General features: G+C 48.6%; 1 protein-coding gene across 1 annotated transcript in view; it reads left to right on the top strand.

The window, feature by feature from the left end:
- Gabbr2 (gamma-aminobutyric acid type B receptor subunit 2) overlaps positions 1-21,272 on the top strand; it is a 353,724-nt gene that overhangs the window by 103,260 nt on the left and 229,192 nt on the right. Inside the window, exon 2 of the mRNA XM_036177907.1 lies at positions 18,221-18,358. Within this exon, the coding sequence (XP_036033800.1) occupies positions 18,221-18,358 (138 nt within the window). The remainder of the gene's footprint in view (positions 1-18,220; positions 18,359-21,272) is intronic.

Genomic DNA, 21,272 nt, shown 5'->3' with positions numbered 1-21,272 from the left:
ATAAATCTGGGTATATCTGGGGAGAGAGAATCTCAACTGAAGACTTGTTTTCATCAGATTGGCTTAAAGGCCAATTTGCATGATAACGATGCCCAAAGATTAATGATTGATGTGGGAGGCTGTAGCCCATTGTGGGCGGTGCTGGCCCTGGGCAGATAATCTTGACTTGCATAAGAGAGCAGGCTGAGCAAGCCATGGAAAATAAGCCAGAAGGAGGGATTTCTCTATTGCCTCTGCTTTGGTTCCTACCTTGAGTTCCTGCCCTAAGCTCCTGCCCTGGCTTTCCCTGATGATGGACTGTAAACTGTAAGCCAAATAGACTCTTTCCTCCCCAAGTTCCTTTTGGTCAGTGTTTTATCACAACAATAGAGAAGCAAACTGGTATATTCAGGAAGCAGAATGTCAGTGCTCATCTAACTTGCTTCTTTTATTTAGTCCAGGACCTCAGCCCTTGGGGACAGTACTACCCATACTTAGGGTGAGTCTTCCCACCTCAACTTACCCAGTCTAGAAAAGCACTCAGGAACATGCCAAGAGGTTTGTTTCCAAGGTGATCCAACAACCAGTAGCAACCATCACAATCTTTTTGTTAGAAGTACCAAGAAGTTCCCCAAAATAACTACCTTAGAAGAGCACACCCCATCAGACCCCGCCTCCCAGAGATTCCAGAGAACCTCCGAGTTCCATCACCTTGGGGACTAAGTCTTTAATTATGCCCGTTATGGGGCATAATTAAACAATTAAACCCCACTCACACCATACCACATCTCAGAATTTTTTGCCTATCTTCCAAATGGAAATCCAGAAATGTGCACCAGGAGCCAGGGTGAAACGACCTGCCCAGGGCCTGCCTCCCCGCTGCTTTCCTAAAGCTGCTGCCCTTTAAGAATCACTGGTCACCTGTCAAAGGCCTGTCACAGGACTTCCCAGAGTGGACTCTACTCCTAACCTCAAATAGTTCCTTGCCTAGACCTCCCCCACCCCTCTCAGCAGAGTCATCCCTGTTTCTTCATTGTTGGGGTAGCCGGTGCCTCTGTTTGGGGGCCAGGAAGCTTCATACTGCCTACTGAGGATAAGTTAAGTGCTCAGCTTGCTCAGGCAATGCTTCTGTGGGCTCCAGGACCTCTTAACAGGATGGGTATGAGGGATGGGCCAGAGCCTGGGGATCTAGATAACAAAGATGCCTTAGGACGTCAACCTTGGGGTCTGAAGGTAGGATGCTGAGAAGATCTGAGATCTGCTATGACTTCTGTGGGATGAGTCCAGAAGTGAAGGAGCAGCATTAGGAAGCAGCGGGGAAGCTGGGGGCCAGGAGCTCACCTCTTGGGTGGGACTCTGGAAGCAACAGTCTATGGTAGATCATATGAAGAGAGGGAAAGGATTTGTGGCCAGCCCAGAATCAGAAATTCCTTTGACTACAGCCCTCTGATCATAGGGAAATGTAACATCTGCCCAGCCCTTGTCCACAAAGCTGAAGAGTAGCTGCCTGACCCCAACTGGAAAGTAAGTGAGGCACATAATGAACTCCATCTGGGACTCGGGAAGGAGAGAATGAAGGACAGAGGTAGCCCATGGAATTAGCATGAATGCACGTAGGAGTGACAATCTATATCCCATAGCAACTACCCTTCATCCTCAAGAAGGGTGCCTAGTAAATGTTTGAGTGGGAATCTTGGGCTTCTGGGTAAACCAGTGATGTATGGTGGTTTGAAGATGTAGCTTCCCCAAGGAGGTGGGCAGAGGTTTAGGCCAGCCTAAACCACCTTGCATACAAATGGTTAACTTTGCGGTATCCCCAGAGCCCGAAGTCCTCTCTTCTTCAATTCCTGATGACCCAGAACTCACAGGTTCCACAGGAGAGCCTGGGATTTCTCCCTTTTTCTGAGTCCCATCCGCTGTCTGCTCTGGACTCTGCATCTCCTGCTTTTCCTCCTCCATCATATCCTTTACATAGCTGCCTGGGTCCTCTTTCCCACCATCAACTCTGGTGATGTCATTGCCAGAGCGAAGCAATTTAAGGACCTCCAGAGTTTAATAGGTAGAGAGATTTTCCGTTTGAGATGATGGAGAGTTCTGGAAATAGATAGTGGCAATGGTTACACAACATTGAGTGCACTTAATGCCACAGAACTGTCCACTCAAAATGATTAAAATGCTAAGAACAAGGCCTGCAGAATAAGGGGAGCTCCTGACTGGCAGCTCAGAGGTGTATCCCTTTTCCATTTACCCAATGAGTACCCCAACCCAGGACCATCACACTGTGCTCTAGACTTATCTCCATAGTCCCCATCTCTGCCTTTCCTCACAGGTTCTCATGATTAGAATCTTGCTGGAATACACTTCAACACTGTTCCCCTGCAGGGCTCACCCCCATTCTCTCACTGTACCCCATCTGAGACAGTTTTAAATAGCCATTTGTTCCCAAGAGCGTATGGTTTAGAGTATGATGGCCCGGTGTGAGTACAGACTCCATGACTTACCATCCTTGTGACCTTGAGCTTGTCTGTGAAGCATCCCGAACCTCTATTTCCTCCTCTGTTAAGTGAGGGCTAAAAGGGTCATTGCAAATATTGAACAAGATACATTATGAATAGCAAATGAGATAATGCATGGGAAGAGTTCAGCATGGCGCCTGGCATGCAGGTCAGTGCTCGGTAAGAGCGGTGTATGAATTGAGTTAAAACTCAGCCTTGAACAGAAACCAAAATGGGAAGGCTGGAGGGGCCTGAGGAATGCGCAGGACCCTCATCTGTGGGCCAGTGATGCCTGCTTCTTCTCTCCCTGTGACTGTGCTGTGAGCTGCTCTGGGCCCCTTTTACTTGGGTGTGGCTATACATTTCACCACCCTGTCTGATCAGAGGGTTCCACTCAAGTACTTGCTGAACCCCTGCGTGCTCTTCACCTTCTCCTTTGGCAACCAGTAGGGTTCAAGATGGTGTCTGTCCCACCAGCTAGACCCAGAGTATCTATGATGTGGCCAGCCTCTTTGATGAGAAAGAAATCGGCTTCTCCAAGGAGACCAATTTAGGTGGTGTGTGTGTGTGTGTGTGTGTGTGTGTGTGTGTGTGTGTGTGTGTGTAGGGGAGGAGTTTATTGCCACAACACAGCTCAGCTTTCTTGACTGACAAATCTGCTAACTCCTTTTGAAGTGAAGAGCAGATGAGGCAGGTCACAGAGGTAAGCAGGATAGGCCCAGAACCCTGTGCCTGATGTAGTGATTTCATCTTTATCTTCCCATCCCTGGGCTACTGCATGTTTGAATGTGTTTTCATGGATAGCAGGAACCACTCAAGCCCATAGAGTCTGGTAGTGCCAGGCTCCCTGTTGATACATGGTTTTGTTTTTTGTTTTTTTTTTTCATGGTGCTGGGCCATATTCTCACTAAGCCATTGATTGGCCAGCACCTCTCACCTAGACTACTGTTCCCAGCTGACCTCTTTCCTCCCTGGCACCATCCCACTCTGTGCCAGCTGCCATTGGTGCCTAGGTGAGGCAAGCATGGCTCCCCTCAGCCACCTCCAGTTCCTGTCCTCCAGTGACCTGTTCCTTTCTAAAAGAGAGAAAAACACACCTGCTTGCAGTTCACTGTCCTAGGTGCTGGCTCAAGCCCACCCCAGCCACCCTGTTTCTCGACACACCCCCTTCCTGCTTCCATGTTCCTGCAAGCCCCTCCCCTTTCCACTGCCGGGCCTTTGATCCTGTGGGTAACCAGGCCTGGTTTTCCTTCCTACTGTACCATTCTTTGCCTATTTTCAAGCCTCAGCTGAGATGCCACCTCTTCCAAGAAATCCAGCAGACTATCCCAGCGTTGTTGTTGTTGTTTAATGTTCCTTGCATCTCTGCCATCTTTCCCACTCTACCCTGTCCTATATGCAGGCTGTTGTTGAATGTGTCCTCCATTGTTGGTCAGAGCTGTAAGTAATGTTTTCTGCATCTCCCAAACCTGGTTCAGTCTGTGAAGAAACAACAAGAATGTTCTATAACTCCTTACTGAAATCTCCACTATACTCCTTATCACAGTTCCCTCAAATATGTCCATATCTTTCACTTCCTATAGATTACAAGTACCCTGAAGGCAGGGCCATATCTGTCTTAGCTCTTCCCTTAACACTCTGCTCAAGTCCCCAGTCAATGTTGAACCGGTGTGCCCCTCAGCTCTGGAGATGGCCCAGTGGCACACAGCAGGAGTTTGGTCCCTCTTTTGCAGATGACCTGAGCCCCCATCCCTAGGGAAAGGGCTGAAAATGCCTGATATTTGCACAGACCTGCAGGAAAGAACAGCCCCTCCTGACAGGCAGCCCAGGCAAGCTCTGTGTTTGTGACCCTGACTTTTAAAAATGTCACACCTGCATATGCAGCGAGATTTATCGACAGCTAATTAGGGAACGCAGTTTGTATCTACCAAGCTCTGAAAAACATTTTGTAAACCAGGTAATTGGCTTTCCCCGTACAGAGAAGAGCTGGGTGGTGGGGCTCCACGGTTCTCATGTAACTTAGTCTGCAGCTGGCCAAGGATTCAAAGTGATAGCTTCAGGGAGAATACAGAAATGCTAGTGGTTCAGCCTTCCAGGTGGACAGCTGGTCAGTGGGCTCTGTTCAAGGGCTGTGTGAGCCTCTCCTGCTCTTCCTTGGCAACCAGTGGCATTCAAGATGGCGGCCGTTCCATCTTGACTCAGAAGCAGATGGCCCGTCCATCACCCCAAGGATGGGGTGCGAAAAACTCAAGCTGGCTGCAGTTAATAAGCTCTTGGGACAGAACTATGGAGGCGACTACTTTTATTTTAGGGTGTTCACACCAACGGAGATGGAATCGGTTTTACAGCAGCAACTCTGTTCAACCAGCACATCTGAGACACCTGTGTAAGACCAGGTCCTTCCAAGATGAAGGGAGAATGAGATGGTTCCTTCCAACACACAATAGACTCCTCTGATTGTGCACTTTATCCTCAGGCTGGTGTCGGCGTCCTGAATAATAGTGGATGTTTGCTTTTTAAGTGCAAGGGATATGTTCTTACTTCCTGCCATTTCCCCAAATCCTCCTTTGTCTATCTGTAATGTCTTTTCACTTTCTTTAATACTTTATCAGATGTGTTCAATTTTGTCAAAGTTATATATATATGTCAGGCCCTTAAGAAAGCTTATTGGTCCATGTGATCTAACTGGCTGACCACACCCTATGCTCCAGAGAATCTGTAGGGTTTTGTTTGTTTGTTTTTTCAAGATAGGGTTTCTCTGTGTAGTTTTTGGTGCCTGTTCTGGATCTGTGTAGACCAGGCTGACCTCAAATTCCCAGAGATCTGCCTGGTTCTGCCTCCTGAGTGCTGAGATTAAAGGTATGCGCCACCACTGCCAGGTGAGAATCTGTAGGTTTTAAGGTCATTTCTTGTCCATGCCACAGCCAAGTGCAGAGAAGTAAAACAGTGAGGAATAGAGTCATTGGGGGGATATTCCGCTGGAGTCAGAGGGTTCTAGAAGGTGCCTGTGGTAGGAGAAGTAGAGCAGGAACAGACCGGAAAGGTGAACCAGACCTCCAGGACCAGAAAAGCTGAAGATGGGGACCAGAAAGAAAAACCTGAACTGCAGTACTTCCCGGAGAAAATTCCAGACAGACCAGCAAGGCTCACACACTGCCTGTGGGAGACTCCTGCACTGGCCAGACATGTGGGGTCTATGTTCCGTTGTGCCGCCTACTCCGTGGGGAGGGGTACTCCCAGAAAAAGAATGCCCTCATCCCCAAAGTTAAGGAGGATTCTTAAGACACAGTTCCTGGAGGTTGCCAGGGCTGCCTTCCCTACCCCACCCTATCCCCTGGTCTTTCTATGAGCCCTTCCCAGGAGCTTAGGGTCACCTCTTCTTCTAAGTCCTTGGAATCTTCCTCACTCACAGCTTGGCTCACCCCAGCATGGTGCACATCATGCCTTTGCTTACATTCCATGACTGAAATGAGTGTGAAACTCACACTCAATATAGTAGGGGTGTCTGGGGACTATGGTCTCCTTATATGCTCAGGATGAAGAGAGTAAGAACACAAGACAACATAAAGCATGCGTTCAGGAATGTCACCCCTTAGGCAGATGACTGACATCTCTGACCCACGGTTTCCTCATCTATAGGAATGATGATACTAATAGGGTGCAATCTGTAGGCTGGTTGTGAGGCTTAAGTGAGACCATATATAAAGCATTCAGGATAACCAGGCACAAATAAGTGCTATATAAAGGCCGCCCATGGTGTGATTTATTATCGTTCTTTGTTTTGAATGTAACACGCCAGTAACCCTTTACTGAGTGTATATTCCACTCGAGAGTACGTGAGCTCACTCTTTCCTAGACAGCTCCTGGTCTTTAAGTCGATGATCAGAATGTGTTTGGATGAATTAGTTGCAATGGAAAGTCAATAGAGTGTGTGCGCAGCTCAGTTGAGCTCTAATCTTTATCGTAGCTTAGCAATGATAGGATGAAGTCCTTTTCTTGGGTTCAGAAAGTCAACTGCAGAAGACCAGGAAGGAGATGAGAGTGACTGAGAAAGCTTCCCAGAGGGCTATGGGAAGCTTCCCAGTTTAAAATGTCTTTCTTGGGGCTGGGAATGTAACTTAGTTCATAGAGTGCTCACCTAGCGCGCATGGAACACTGGGTTCTATCCCCAGTAGGGCATAAGCCAGGTATGGTGGTCCATGTCTGTAATCCTAGCACTGGGGAGGCAGAAGCAGGAGGATCAGAAGTGCATAGTTAGCCTTAGCTATACAGTTTAAGGCCAGCCCCATGGGCTACATAAGACCCTGTCTCAGAGTGGGAGAAACTTTCCATCTGTACAAAAGTCGTAAGTGCTTTAAAAAAAATACCAAGGAGATAAGAAAAAAGTCACCCCAAATCTTACTATATTTAGCATCACAAGACTGCTATTCTTGACACCTCTCTATGCACTTATTGTAAGTAGAGAGAGGGACATGAAGAGTTTACAACCTGGGGTCACTACTAGAGCCCACTAGGCTGGGGTTACTGCTTCTCCATTTTGCATGCCAAAGAGGAAGAATGTAAAGTAGAAGGAACTGTTCCACATTCAGCGATTTTGCCCACACTACTGAGAACATTTGTTTCTAGCTTTGCTCTTGGAGAGTTGCAGAAGATTCTGAAAAGCAGTGAAGTTAGACTCCCAGCTTTCAACTCCAGTTTTCATTTTTAGATGATATCGATTAAAGGTCACCTATGGCAGAAGAGAAAATGAACCAGCTTCTAATTCCGTGCCTGTCTCCACCTTCTCAAGTTCACATTTCCGAGTATCTTCCCTTCATGTTAAGTGGGTCCAGCTCTCACATCACTACCTTATCACAAGCCCCCACCCCTCTAGTTACATTTTCATCTCTCTTTTGATGGGCTGGTCTTTGTCAAGTACTTTCTCTCTCCCCTGCCACCACGAAGGTGTAGGTAGCCTTTCCTGACTGTGAGTCCTGTGTGGTACCGCACCAGGCTGCCGTCTAAGCAGCGTTAGCAGCAGTCAGTTGTAGGATGCTGGAGGTGATGTTTCATTCAGTTTGGTGATGGGGCTGGGAGGGCTCTGAACAAATCAATAAGGGGAAGACAAACAACCCAATAAAACTCTGGGCGAAGTCACCAGTGTGCAAGAGGAAGCTCACACAGCCCATTAACACAGGAAAGGATTGTGTAGCTTCCCAAGTAATCAGGAACACATGCACAGAAATGAGACAGCGGATACCCACAAGACTGGCAAAAATTGGAAGCTGGCGCGGGTGTAGCTGCGAGGTGTCTCAACTCCTGCTGCTGGAAGTGCCAGTGGCTCCCTGGGAGAGAGTAGGGCATGCCCTATGAGTCAACGGTTCCAATTCCAGGTTTGTGCCATGGAGAACTCCGCATGATTGCCAGGAACTGTGCATAGAAAGTCTAGCTATCCTGCCTAGAACAACCAAAGCACAACTCAAGTGTCATAGTCAGCTTCAGCTGTGAACTTGACACAACCCAGAGTCACCTGGGAAGAGGAAACCTTGACGGAGAAATCATCTAGATCAGATTGGCCTATAGTCACGTCCAGTGAAGCATTTTCTTAATTACTAATTGATGGAAGAGTGCCAAGCCCTCTGTGGGCAGTGCCATCCCTAGGCAGGTGGACCCGAGCTGTGTAAGCAAGGCGGTAAGCTGTAATCTCTATGGCCTTTACTTCAAGCTCCTGTCTTGGCTTCCCTGGGTGTTGGTTGGAACCTGTTAACCTGTTAGTTAAAACAGATCCTTTCCTCCCCAAATGGCTTTTGGTCAGTGTTTTGTCACAGCAACAGAGAGGACAACTAGGACACCAAGTACCTTTGACAGAGGAGTTAACAGACAGGGTGGTGGTGTATTCAGAAGACCTTGGCCTGCCACACTGCTACAAAATGCAGAGCCGAACTGTGTTCCACAACACACGTTGCAAAACTATAATGTAGAGCCAGAAGGGCCTGCTTCTGGAGCGCACAGAGTGATCCCACTTACACAGTTAAACTAAGTGGTGCAGAGTTGAGAAAAGGTGTATACACAAAACTTAAAGACAAGCAAGGATAGGTCCATTCCAAGTTCAGCCCAAGGGCCCCCTTGGGTGAGGAAGGGTGTGTGTAGGAGCTGTACAGGGCTCAGCCTAAATTAGACATTGGATGTGTTGTATACCACAATTAGGAATTATTTTTAATTGTCTTACTTTACGTGTGTGTGTGTGTGTGTGTGTGTGTGTGTGTGTGTGTGTGTGTACTGGTGCATGTGTCCCACCGTGCACATGTGAACATCTGTGGACAACTTTGGGGAGTCAGTTCTTGCCTCCTACTGTGTGTTCCAGGGATTGAACTCAGGTTGTCAGGCTTGCATATCAAGTACCTTTAACTGCTGAGCCATATTCCTGGCCCAGGAGTTTTTATTTAAAATGAAAGTGTTCTGAAATCACATTAACAAGGATTGAATTCTTGTCATTTGTGTGACCTTGAGTAAATTATTTAACCTTTGGGAGCCTCAGCTTCTCTACCTGTAAAATGGAAATGAAAACAGAACTGACATTAGTAATACCATGAGATGTAAAGTCACCTCTTAGTCCTGAGCCTAACACAGTCAGGGTGCGATACGTGGTAGCTGTTTCATCTTGCTTTGCTTTGGAGTTTTAGAAAGGGTCTTGGTGTGTAGCTCAAGTGTGGAGTGCTGGCGTTGCAGGCATGAGCCATCACGCTCCCAGCTAGTATTGTTTTCTGCCTGGCAGGTGGAAGTATTTGGGAGACCACTGTAGGCTCCACAACTCCCAAACCCTTGTGCTCCGAAGCCTGCCCAGAGACTAAGTACAGACAGAAGCACCCATATGGGGTGATTAGAGGAGCCAGGGGCGATTTAGCCTGAAGACATCTCTGAGAAACACAGGCTGAGCTGAGGTATCTGGAGGGCTCTCCTGAGGTGGAGGACCGTGCTTGCTCAATGAGGCTACAGAGCTGGGGTGAACAAAATGTGGCTCCTGGGCCATATCCAGCTGCTGCAGCTTTTAAAAATAAAGTTTTATTGGCTCGCAGCTCCTGCTCCTTCATGTGTTATCTGTGGCTGTTCGCACTACAGTGGTGGAGATGAGTTGCTGCTCAGGCCCATGGAAGACTAAGATGTTCGCCATCTGGTCCTTTATGGGCCTTTGGGACAGAAAATGCAAAAGAAACAGTGGTTTCCAGACCAACTTAAGGAAGAACTCTGTCAGAAGAGCCCCTTGCCCTGGAGAGACGTTAGCAGACACAGACTGCCCTTGGTGGTAGTTGTTGGGGGGTGGGGGGGGTGGGGGGGGGTGGGGGGGTGGGGGGTGAGGGGGTGGGGGGTGGGGGGTGGGGGGGTGGGGGGTGGGGGGGGCGGGGGTGAGGAGGGCTCTGTAACCTGAGAGCGGTTGGACATATTTGCTTTTAAGGTCTCCTTCCAGGCTAACCTTCCATGGGGAATAATTCCCAGTTTCCAATGGGTTGTTATTAATTCTGACATTTTCTTTAAAAGAAAAAAAAAAAACACATTTCACTCTCAGCATCATTTCCTTCGAAATGCTCGAGTCAAAGAAGTATTTTAATTCTTTAAAAATGAGATTTAAATGAAAATGGAACTCATTCTGGGGGTCTTACTGTTTTCATTTTTTAAAAAAATGGTTTTCATGGCTCTTGGATCTGTTCCCATCTTTAAGTGCTGAATTTTAAGAGCCTGTGTGTGCCAGCGATTTCTCTGGGACAGGTTCTCACAGGGGAGGAGAAGCTGTTGATGCCAAAACCGTGCACTGGAATGTGCAGGTAGCGACCATTGGCAGGGTTGTGGTCACGTTTCCAGCGGAGTTGTTACTTCCCGTGTGCTGGGCAAGGCAGTGACCATGCCAACACTCAGGATGCCCTCCCAAGGGAATGGAAGACAGTCTAGCAGGAGACTTGCAGGGCAAGGAGGAACCCACCTCTTCCAGGACTTGGAGACCCCTTCTTGGGCTCTGAGAGCAACTTATCAAAAGCCAAATGGCCGGAAGACACTTTGTCATGTGACTTCTCAAAATCATTGGTCCACGGCTCTTTAAAAGCCATCAGACAGATGCCGTAAGTAGGATATCAAAAAGCTTCCCCGCATTTACTGGCTTCTGCAGGAGCAGTCCCTGAGAACGGATGATAATCAACAGTGCGTTGGGGACCATCTCCAAGAGCAGCCTTTAGGAATGAGGGAAATGAGAAATCCATGTGACTGACTCCTACCTGAGCTGGAAGGACAAATCTGTGAGATGTGTCTGGTGTCCACAAGGCCTCCCTCAGGAATTACTTGGAGAAATTTCCCGTGTTTCAGTGAGCTGGCCTTCAAGCAAATTGATACTCAGCAGGTGACCTGTTGGTGAGTCGCTCTGGTGTGCACTCAGCCACCTCTTCCACGACAGAGTCCTGAGGCCACACAGGAAAGCTACTCTCTGGCAAGGACCTCCGGGATTCTCTTTCCTCAGCTTCAAGCATCAATTGCTTTTAGCTCGTGAGTGTGTGGAGGCTCAGGCCATGTGTGTGTAGCAGAGACTCAGACTCTGTCACAGAATTCAGAGGGAGTTCAGAGCTCATCCCATCCCATGACACCTCTGTTGTATGTGGAACAGACGTGGGGAGATACTGGCTGCAGGGCAAGGAGAAGCCCACAGCAGCTTCTAAATGCCCTGCTGGGATGAGGCTGAAGCCCCCAAGCTGATCCAGCTGTGGTCAGCTGGAAAGTCCACCTTCTTGGAATAATAAATGTCAGCTTAGAAGATTCAGAATCAGAAATTAGGGTTAGGGAAGGTAGCGTTAAAGCAGGACAGATTGATAGCCGAGCCTGGCGGCACAAGCCTGTAATTTCTGCCTGTGGAAGCATCCAGGTTAATGTCAGCCTGGTACACATGGAATTCTGTGCCAAATTGTGCTATGTGGTGAGACTCTTACTCAAAAAAAGGAAAAAGAGGGCCAACAAGATGGCTTAGTAGGTAAAGGTGCTTGCCACCAAGCCTGAAGAGCTGAGTTCCATTCCCAGAACCCACATAAAGGTGGGAGACTAGAACTGACTTTACAAGTCATCCTCTGACCTCCAAATACATGCCATGACATTCTGTACCCCTACACCCCAATAATATAAAAAACAATTTTGAAGAGAAAAAATAGGGCTGGGTATTACTCAGTCAGAAAAGCATGTGTTATGTAAGCCTAAGGACCAGAGTTCAAATCTCCAGCGCCTACACACATAGAAGTTTGCCACAGTGGCATATGCCTATAACAATAGTGCTGTGAGGGAGGGCTGGGTAGAGACAGGTGGATCTCTGGAGCTCACTGGCCAGCTAATTGTTAGCTCCAGGTTTATTGAGAGGCTCTATCTAAATAATAATAATAATAATAAGGAGAAGAAGAAGAAGAAAAAAAAGAAGAAGAAAGAGAAGAAGAAGGAGAAGGAGAAGGAGAAGAAGGAGAAGGAGGAGGAGGAGGAGGAGGAGGAGGAGGAGGAGGAGGAGGAGGAGGAGGAGGAGGAGAAGAAGAAGAAGAGGAAGAAGAAGAAGAAGAAGAAGAAGAAGAAGAAGAAGAAGAAGAAGAAGAAGAAGAAAATAAAAACTTAGAGCATATTCTAATTTCCTGTTTCTGTGATCAAAAGCAACCTTGGGAGGAAGGGGTTAATCCGGCTTACAGGTTGGAGTCCATGGAACCACGGCAGGAACTCAAGGCAGTAGGCTGGAGGCGGGAGCTGAAGCAGCCTATGGAGGAACGCTGCTTCCTTGCTTGCTCTCAGGCTGATAGTGATCTGCATTCTTCACACAACCCAGGACCAGCTGCTCAGGGTTGGCACAGCCCACAGTGGGCCAGGCTCTCCTCATCAAGTGCCGTCAGGAAAATGCCCTTGCAGACATGCCTGCAATCTGATGGAGGCCATTCCTCAACTGAGCATCCCTCTTCCCAGATGTCTCTAGTTTTCGTCAAGCTGACAGAAACTAACCAGGACAGAGAGAAATAGAGCAAGGACAGATGTCAACATCTGCCCCCCACACACACACACACATGCACACACACACACACACACACACACACACACGCACGCACGCACGCACGCACGCACGCACGCACATGCGTGCATGCACACATGCACACATACAAATGCATGTATACGAATTATGCTACACTACACACAGGGTGTGGGAAGAAAGGTTCGAGGAAAGAACAGATTCCGTTGGGTGGCTTTTAGCATTCCTGTTACAGGAGGAAGAGGTCTTAGTTTCAGAGGTGAGTTCTCCTGCCTTAGGCCAAGAGCTCTGACACAGAGGTCCTGGCTGGCAGCACTCTCTGAGGGAAATGGTCTTTTCAGAACACTTAGCTTTAACCTTCTCTTCACTTGCTGAGTTCACTAATTATTAGAAACCTCTAAACTGGGAACCCAGAATCCCCTCCTAATCCAGGCTAGATGGAGTAGAGTCTGTCCTCTTTGGTCCTCAGCTTCCCCTACAACAGGGGTGGCACAGGGTAGGGGGGATAGATTACGTCACCTGGGTTCACACGCAAAGAATCGGACCAGGGGACAAAGACAAGTAGGGCACAGGAGTCTTTATTTTGCCACATCAGCACATTCGAAACAAGACCTCCCACTACCTGTCATTTTACAGAGAAAATGGCTTGGGCACCGTGTAGACCAGGAAGGACCCGGCCCACACATGAGCCTAGTTCTTTGAGTGGAGGGAAACCCACTACGCCAATCTTGCTTTTCTCACTCTACCTGAAGACATTAGCTTCTTGTCTTGCTGCAACAGATCACCACAACTGTGGTGGTCTAAACCTCATCCACCACCTCATAGATCTGTGACCAGGCCTGCAGGCATGGCATAGCTCTGTGGAGACCCCTGCTCAGAGCTCTCTACGACATCGCCAGGCTGAGTCTTTATTTTTATATATTTATTTATTTATTTGGGATGTTCTAGGGGTGAAACTCAGGGCCTTGCACGTGCTAGGAAAGCACTCTATGCCAGGATTAAATCCTCAGCCTTTTAAATTCCTGTTTGGCTTGTTTGAGACAGGCTAAGTTGCCCAAACAGGCTACGAACTTGTGGCCTTGCTGCCTCCCTTTCCCCAGTGACTGTGACTCCAGGCAGGTGACAAACCCAGGGCTGGATCCCTATCTGAAGACATGCCTGGAGAAGGTCTGGTTCTGTGCTAATCTGGGTCTCTGGCAGAATTTGGTATCTTTAAAAATGTTTTTAAAAATTTTGTGTGCATGTGTGAGTTCCTATGTGTATGTGCACTGTGCTCATGGAGGCCAGAAGAGGGCGTTGTGAGAACCCAATGTGGTGTTGGGAACTGAACCTGGGCCCTCTGCAAGAGCAGCAAGCACTCTGAACTGCTGAGCCATCTCTCCAGCCCCAGGATGGAGATTCTTGCCGTTGCAGAACCAAGCCCTCCTCTCCTTGACACATGACCCTCTTCACCTTTAAACCACAATGACTAACAAGGCCCTGCCACGCTTCCAATCTCTAATTTCTCTGTTGCTCCCAGGCAAAGATCTCCACTGTTAAGGGCTTGTGGGACTATGGTGAGCTCACATGGATCTTAATTTAAGGTCAGCTAATTAGTACCTCAATTACATGAGCAAAATCCCTTTTGCCAGGAAATGACATTCCTGGGAGTAACGCTGTGGAGTGAAGGCCTTTGGAGGCAAAACTCTGCCTGCCATTCCTAGTCTGGTGAAAACTGAGTCAGGGAAATGTTTGGTAAGCTTGAGAGAGTCTCCCGCCCGCAAGAAGAGGTGGTCAGACAGGCCGAGATTTGTTAGTTGACCGAGCAAGAGCTGTGTGTTTGGGAGCAGCCAGCCCCGTGCTAATACAGCATCCTGGGCAGATGGATGATGTTGCTAAGCAAACAAGTATGAAAAAGCTCATTGTCCTTAATATAGTTTTCACGCAGCTCTGACGATAGATCTTGGGGCTCTGCACTATGATTGTCATTAGATGAGAAAACAAGAAAATTTCTTTCAGATATGTATTCAAACCAGAAATGGTTCAGGAAATCAGGGCAGATAAATGAACCCTGAGCTGATGTGTCTATACATGTCTGCTCTGTGGAGGGTGAGGCACTCTCAGCTGTGGAGCGGAGTAGGGTAGTTAGCTCAGGACCCCAAGAAATACAAAGCAGGAAATTTCTTCTCCATCGTTACCTAACTTCTTCCCTTTCTCCTCTCCCTCCCCTCTTTTGTTATTGACTGCCCCCCCCAATTAATCCACTTTTTGCTTGTTTGCTTGTTTGTTTATCTATCATGTCAGGCAAGGACTCTACCAACAGGGTTACATCTCCAGCTCCAAACTCAAATTAAGATGTGAAAGTCGAATTCTCTCCATTATCTACATACAGGTTACAGTCCAAACTCCCCAGCGTGGCAGTAAGGGTCCTCCTTCCCCTTTCCAAGCTTCCAGTCCTCTTTAGCCAGTTGGGGTGGGGGTGTGTGGGGCTGGGTTATTTTTCTCTCCTCCCTGATTCCTTGCCTGCATTTGTTCTGACCCTGCCCCACACGCTGCCTTCTCTCAGAGCATCCCCTTGGCTCTCCTTGATCCTGTGGGTTGATCTGCCCCTAAGTGCTGCCCACCACACAAGATGGACACCACACACCCCAGCTCATAGCCTCTGAGGTCTGAGGCTGGAGCTTCTGTGTGGGGCCATCCTGCTTGCAAACCCCTGCTCTGCCCCTATGACGGCCACTTACGGGGACCATGTGGGTAAGTGGGAAGAAAGGATAATGGACAAACAGAAGGAGACCGGGTGGGTGTGGTGGTACAGGCCCATCATCCCAGCTTCTCTTCTCAGGAGGCTGAAGCAGGAGGACCAGCCTGGGCAACTTAGGGAGACTCTGGCACAAAGCAAAACCTGGAGAGGGCTGCGGTGCAGCTCAGTGGTACAGCATTCACCTAGCATGTGCAAAGCCCTGGGACAACCCCTGATACTGCAACAAGGAAAAGTAGACAGATGTGCACATAGGAAGCTGTCAGGAGAGTCATAGTTTCCCACACTTACCCCGTCCTCATGGAATCCAGACTGGAGCTGTGAGCAGACCACAGTGAAGCAAATGGCAAATCCACACCCTCCAGTCAGCATCCGGACAGACAGACAAAAACCAAGATGATTGTTAGAGGCCAACCTTTGATATGGCAACAGGACATCATTTAAAGTTCACACTACAATCCCCCCCGCAAAAAAATCCCAAGGCAGTTTTATAACGTTTTAAGTAAACCTATGATTTGATATTGGACTTGATTCATAGCTATCATGGGCTGTGCAGGGTCTGAGTCACCAGTTGGACATACCTGTCTGGACAGTGATGAGGGCTGGGTGCCTTTGGTTGGGAGGCCTGATTGATGGGAGGTGAGTTGGAACTATGTTTCTGGCAAAGGAAGCAGGAAGTGCAGTAACCCAGAGGCCAGAAAGAGATGTCTTTGATTTTAGGGATTTAAAGGTGGCTAGGGAGGCCTGACTTGGGGAGCAGCAGGGAGAGAGGAGAGGAGTCAGGCACCCTGAGAAACAGGACTCTCACTATGAAGAGAATTGAGAACATTATCCCAGCCTTGTAAATAGCACAGAGATGTGGTACCCGAGTGTTTTCTAACTGCCTTGCTAGAGGGTCATCTGGCTGGAGGGATGGGTACCTGCCAGTTGACTGGGACCCAGCTCTTTACAGGTTTCAACAGCTAGTACCATGCATTAGTTCTCAAAGATTTTCTTGTCTGTAAATGGTCAAGCTCTCTTTTAATTCTTAAAAAAATATTTTATGTATACAGGTATTTTGTTTGCATGTATATCTGTGCACCACGTGTCTGTGGAAGCCAGAGAACAGTGTTGGATCCTCTGAAACTGGAGTTACAGACAGTGTGAGCTGCCATGTGGGTGCTGAGAACTGAACCCGGGTCCTCTGGAATACAGCCAGTACTCTTAAGCGGTGTGCATAGGAACCATTGTCATGGAGAGAGGGAGTTTTCTCCTTTTGAGATTTGTGTGCTGGTAGACCTCTTACCTTTAAGAGCAGGGAAGGCAATGAGGTGAGAAGGAATCCATGTTTTTCGGAGGACACCAAGGCAGCTGCAGTGATGTGCTTTGCTGAGCTCCAGGCTGGCAGGCAGTCCTCTGTTGATGGGGAGCTGACCTCTGCTGAGAGAGAGGTAGAAGGAGAGAGCGAGCCATGAGGATTCCTGCCACATTTTCCTCCTGTCATTTCCTCCTTGGAGTACCCCTGGTATGTTTCCTTGGTCAGGTTTTCTTTCTAGTCCTGGGCAGAGCTGTGCCCTCAGGAACCAGCTTTGGGCTGAGCACAGAGCAGCATGTTTTCACCATTGAATTCTCCTCTTGAGACAAATGGCATCTTTTCTCTCCACCCCCCCCCCACACACGTGTGCATGTGCACTGTGACAAGTGTACATCACATCAAGTTACCATTTGAACACCCTTCTGGTGTCTTGTGACATTAAATGCATTCATAATTGTCACAGCGTTTAGTCCCCAGACCTTTGCCATAATTGCACACTCAAGCCCTCAACCTGTTGAGCCGTAATCCCCACCCCCCACTCTCCCTGCACCCCCACAACCACAATTGTAGTTCCTGCTTCTATGAATTTGTCCACTCGAGGTACTTCACGTGAGTGGAATCATTCAGTAACCGGCCTGTCAGAAATGAAGGGATTTTAAAGAGACACTTTTGTTCCTCAATCCGACTATCAGACTATTGAGATAATGGACCCCAAAATAACGGGATTCCCCCAGGAATCTTATGCTGGGAGGAGAAAGAGACTGAGAGCTTGCTGGCGGCTAGAGGAGGAGCTTGTCTCAGAAAGGAGATTCCACAGTTCTAGCCACCTTGCAAGGTGAGATGGGAGCCCAGACAGCTGTGGATCGGTGGTGGGTGGGACCACACCATGCCCAGACTGCTTAGATGTGGACCTCCCCAGCCCCCTGTTTAACCCTTCATCTCACTTCAGGACTCAGGAGATGAACTAGAGATCACTGACTCTGCTTCTCCTACTTTTCATGTGACCACATCAAACAAGTCTTCTCCCCTGCTTTTTACCATTAATTTGGCTGTATCATGGGTCAGAATTCCTTCCCTCCTCAAGGCTGAATAATATTCTACTGTATGTGCGTACCGCAATTTGCCTGTCCCTTCATTTGTTGATGGACTTTGTGAGTTTCTGCTTTGAGGCTGTTGTGTGACTGGTCCTGCTCTGCACATGGGGTGCAGGTATCTCTGGGTCCTTCCTCTCAGTTCTTTAGGGTTCCCATCTAGACATAGAGTTATTGTACCATATGGTAATTCTTTGTTGACTTTTGGCGTAGACATGTTTTCTTAGTGTAACTGTTTCATATCACCACTGCTAGCGTACAGTTTCTTCACATCCTGTCAACACTTGGCCTCGTCTGTTTTCACAATAGCCAGAGTGCGGCCTTGTTTTCTAACATGCAAATGACTGTGGAAAGGCAGCTGGGGTGGCTTTCCTCTGTGTGTGCAAAGGAGATGGCTGAGGGAGGGGTCTTGAGGGTCCTAGAGAGGGTCTGGAATGTGGTACTCAAAACTTCCCTAAGCTCAGGGCCTGGGCTTGGGGCTGGGTGGAGCAGCCCATGATGGACAAACTGAAGCCTAAGGGCTTCCCGTGATGGCAGGTTGCCTGACCCCACTGTGGGGCTCTTGGCTCAGGAGAACCTGTGTCCAGTTTGAACCTTGCTCTCTTTGTTTCTCCCCAGTGTGACAACGCAAAAGGGCTGAAAGCCTTCTATGACGCAATAAAGTATGGGCCGAACCATTTGATGGTGTTTGGAGGCGTCTGTCCGTCAGTCACATCTATCATCGCTGAGTCCCTCCAAGGCTGGAATCTGGTGCAGGTAAGGGCAGAGCCCCCACACCCATCACAGTGGAACTGTCTTTGTGGGCTGCAAGCACTTAGCAGGACTGGGTCTTGCTTAATGTGGTTCCTATGCTGCACAGCCACCCACAGCCCTCACTCCTGGCCTGGCCCCTGGCCTTTCCTTTTGTTGAATACACTAGGGGTCCTTAAACTGTGTGTGCTGTCTGGTGACTCCCTAGCCAGACTTCCAGGCCCATGAAGTTCTATCAGTTTGCCTATGCTGATGATCCTCTCTCTGCTCTCGTCACCTGCTCCACAGCAGTGCCCTCAGACAGCACCATGCCTCAGGCAGCACCTGCCCCTCAGACAGCACAGCCTCCAGGGCAGCACTACCCCCAGACAGCGCCACCTTCAGGCAGCACCACCTCCATCTCTCACCTCAGACAGCAACAGCCCCACATGAACCCAGGGCTGCATCCGATGCCCCCTATCCTTTCCTTAATGGATCATCCTTCCCCACTGAAGTTCTCCTTTGACCACCAAGACTCCCTCTTCTTCATTAAACCATTCCTGGGCTCCTGGCTTTCTACCATAGCTGACTTTTACACCATTGAATGTTTCAGTGGGTGTGTAGCTGGTTAGAGGTGAGGCTTAACAGTAAGAACTGTTACTTTGAGATAGGAAAAAAAAGCATAGAAAGATATGACCATGAGGATGAGTGGTGGTGACCCAGGTACATTCCATCCATCAATCCATCCATCCATACACCATGTATTTACCCCTTTCTCCCTCCCTCCCTCCCTCCCTTCCTCCATCATCTATATATCCATCCATCCATCTATCATCTATTTATCCATCCATCCATCCATCCATCATCTAGTTACCCATCCATCATCTATTTACCCTTCCATCCATCATCTACCCATCCAGCTACCCAGATACTCATCTATCCATCTATCTATTCATATATCCCTCTACCTATGATCTATTTTCCTTACTCCCTTCCAACCAACCAACAAATATTTAGAGAATCTTCCTTTCTGTCTGGAAATATGGTAGGCACTGGAGATGTAGAACTGAAGGGTGGAAATGGTCCCCATCATGTCAGAACTTGCATTCTAGGAAGAGGCCAGGAAATAAACAAGGAAGTAGCAGTAATCTTAAGGATTGTCCCTGTAGCCTGCCATGTACCAGACACTGTTCTGAGCGCCAATGTGCATTAATTCAGTCTTTATTATTTGCCTATTATCAGACCCATTTTATATATAAGAAAACTGAGACACACAGGGTCTATGGAACTTGCCTAAGGAGTCACAGCTAATGAGTAGTAAGATCAAATTTAAATTCAATTAGACTGGCGCTTTCAATGAAATTGTTGTGAGAAGACAGAGCTGTGCTCAAAATAAGCAGGGGTGTGGGGTTAAATAGTTGCTTTGTGGACACTTGGCAAAGGCCTCTGGGAATTGATAACACTGGATCTGAGATCTGAAGGGTAGGAAAGAGCTACTGGGTGAAGTGCATCACCTTCCATTCACCATTCCCAGGTTGATGATTTCAGACAGACAGACAGTAATAAGGAAGAGTCCACATGTCTAGGGACAGAAGTTGGGGTCCAGGGGCTGCAGGGCTGGGGCTGAACAGTCAGAACGTGACAGGGCACCAACAGGAACCTTCCCTGGGTCCGTGAGTCCAGGTCTGCATGCCTTGGGTACTGCAGCTAGAGTCCAAGCTTTCAAGAGAGGAGATGAGGTACAAGACATGGCAGAGGTGTGGTGCAGGACTGGTGGCCCACTGAGCAGAATTACTGCTGAGGCAGGAGAAGGTGACAGACAGATGGTGATACAGAGGAGAGCACGGCTGGGGGAATGCAACATCAGGAGGTGGGAATGTGGGTGGGTTAGGGCAGCGGTGATCCTTCATACTGCTAGTTGTGGGCCTGTGCAACAGGAGAGGAGGTTGGAAAGCAGCAAACCTCACAGCATCCAGGGAGCTAGCACAGGGCAGGTGTGTGAACGCCTGCCTTTAAACCTTTAAGGTGTCCCCAGCTGTTGCAAGACCTTGGCCCAGTCACTCGCCTTCTCTGGACTTTGCTCTTGATCGCAGGAGGCTCCACAAACAGGGAGCCGAGGGCAGAAGACAGGTAGGCTGAAGAATCCAAAGCCTCCATGGAGACCATGGTCAGTGTGGCCTTGGCTATAGAGCCACATCGGGTGTGCAAGTCTGCCAGTTCTGTCTCCCCGTCCCTCTGCAAATGTGATGTGCACCTGGGACCAGCTTCTTGGGTGGCACTGAAGTGTGGCCCACCACTTCCCTACTCGTGGTTCTTTCCAGGTCCCAGGGCCAGATCAAGGGCTCTGGTGGGGTGCAAACATGAAAGGACCCAGATACCTGGGAACTGGGCAGATCCGGGTGCTCTGGTGATTTGGGAGGCAGAATGGTAGGCCAAAGGAGCCATTCATCTCTAGCCTTGCAGAGTCTGAATGTGAAAAAGAAGGCAGATCTGGATCTTGGTGGGAGTGGCCTGGCAGCCTGGAAACTTCTCTTCCTCCTTCACTCACAAGAACTGTACACCCATTTGTTAGGATCCAAACTATGGTTCTCCCAAGCTGCCTCCGCTTCTCTCCGGAGGCTGAGATCACTCATAAAGGGTGGGTGGGTCTGCAGTTGCTGGAGGATTTGAATGCCTTGACTTATTTCAGAACTGGGCTCTGGGGTGTGGGCTGCATAAGGAGCTCCGTCTGGGTGTGGGACATTTGCTGGACAGAGACCCACCTGGAATGCTGGAATGAGAATAAGCTGTTTCTGTTTCTTGAGCCACAAATATAGGGATTTGCACACCACTGGGGTGAAAACTCACACTGGTCCCAAAACAGGTTAATTTTGCCTTTTGCTTTTTGCTGTGTTTCTTGATTCAGGCCTGCTGTGAGGGAGGCTCATACTGTGTTTGTCCT

This window comes from Onychomys torridus, chromosome 2 (genome assembly GCF_903995425.1).
Source record: "Onychomys torridus chromosome 2, mOncTor1.1, whole genome shotgun sequence".
In the NCBI taxonomy this organism is placed as follows: Eukaryota; Metazoa; Chordata; class Mammalia; order Rodentia; family Cricetidae; genus Onychomys; species Onychomys torridus.
The sequence above is the reverse complement of the archived record's forward strand: the minus strand, read 5'-3'. Positions and strand labels throughout refer to the sequence as shown.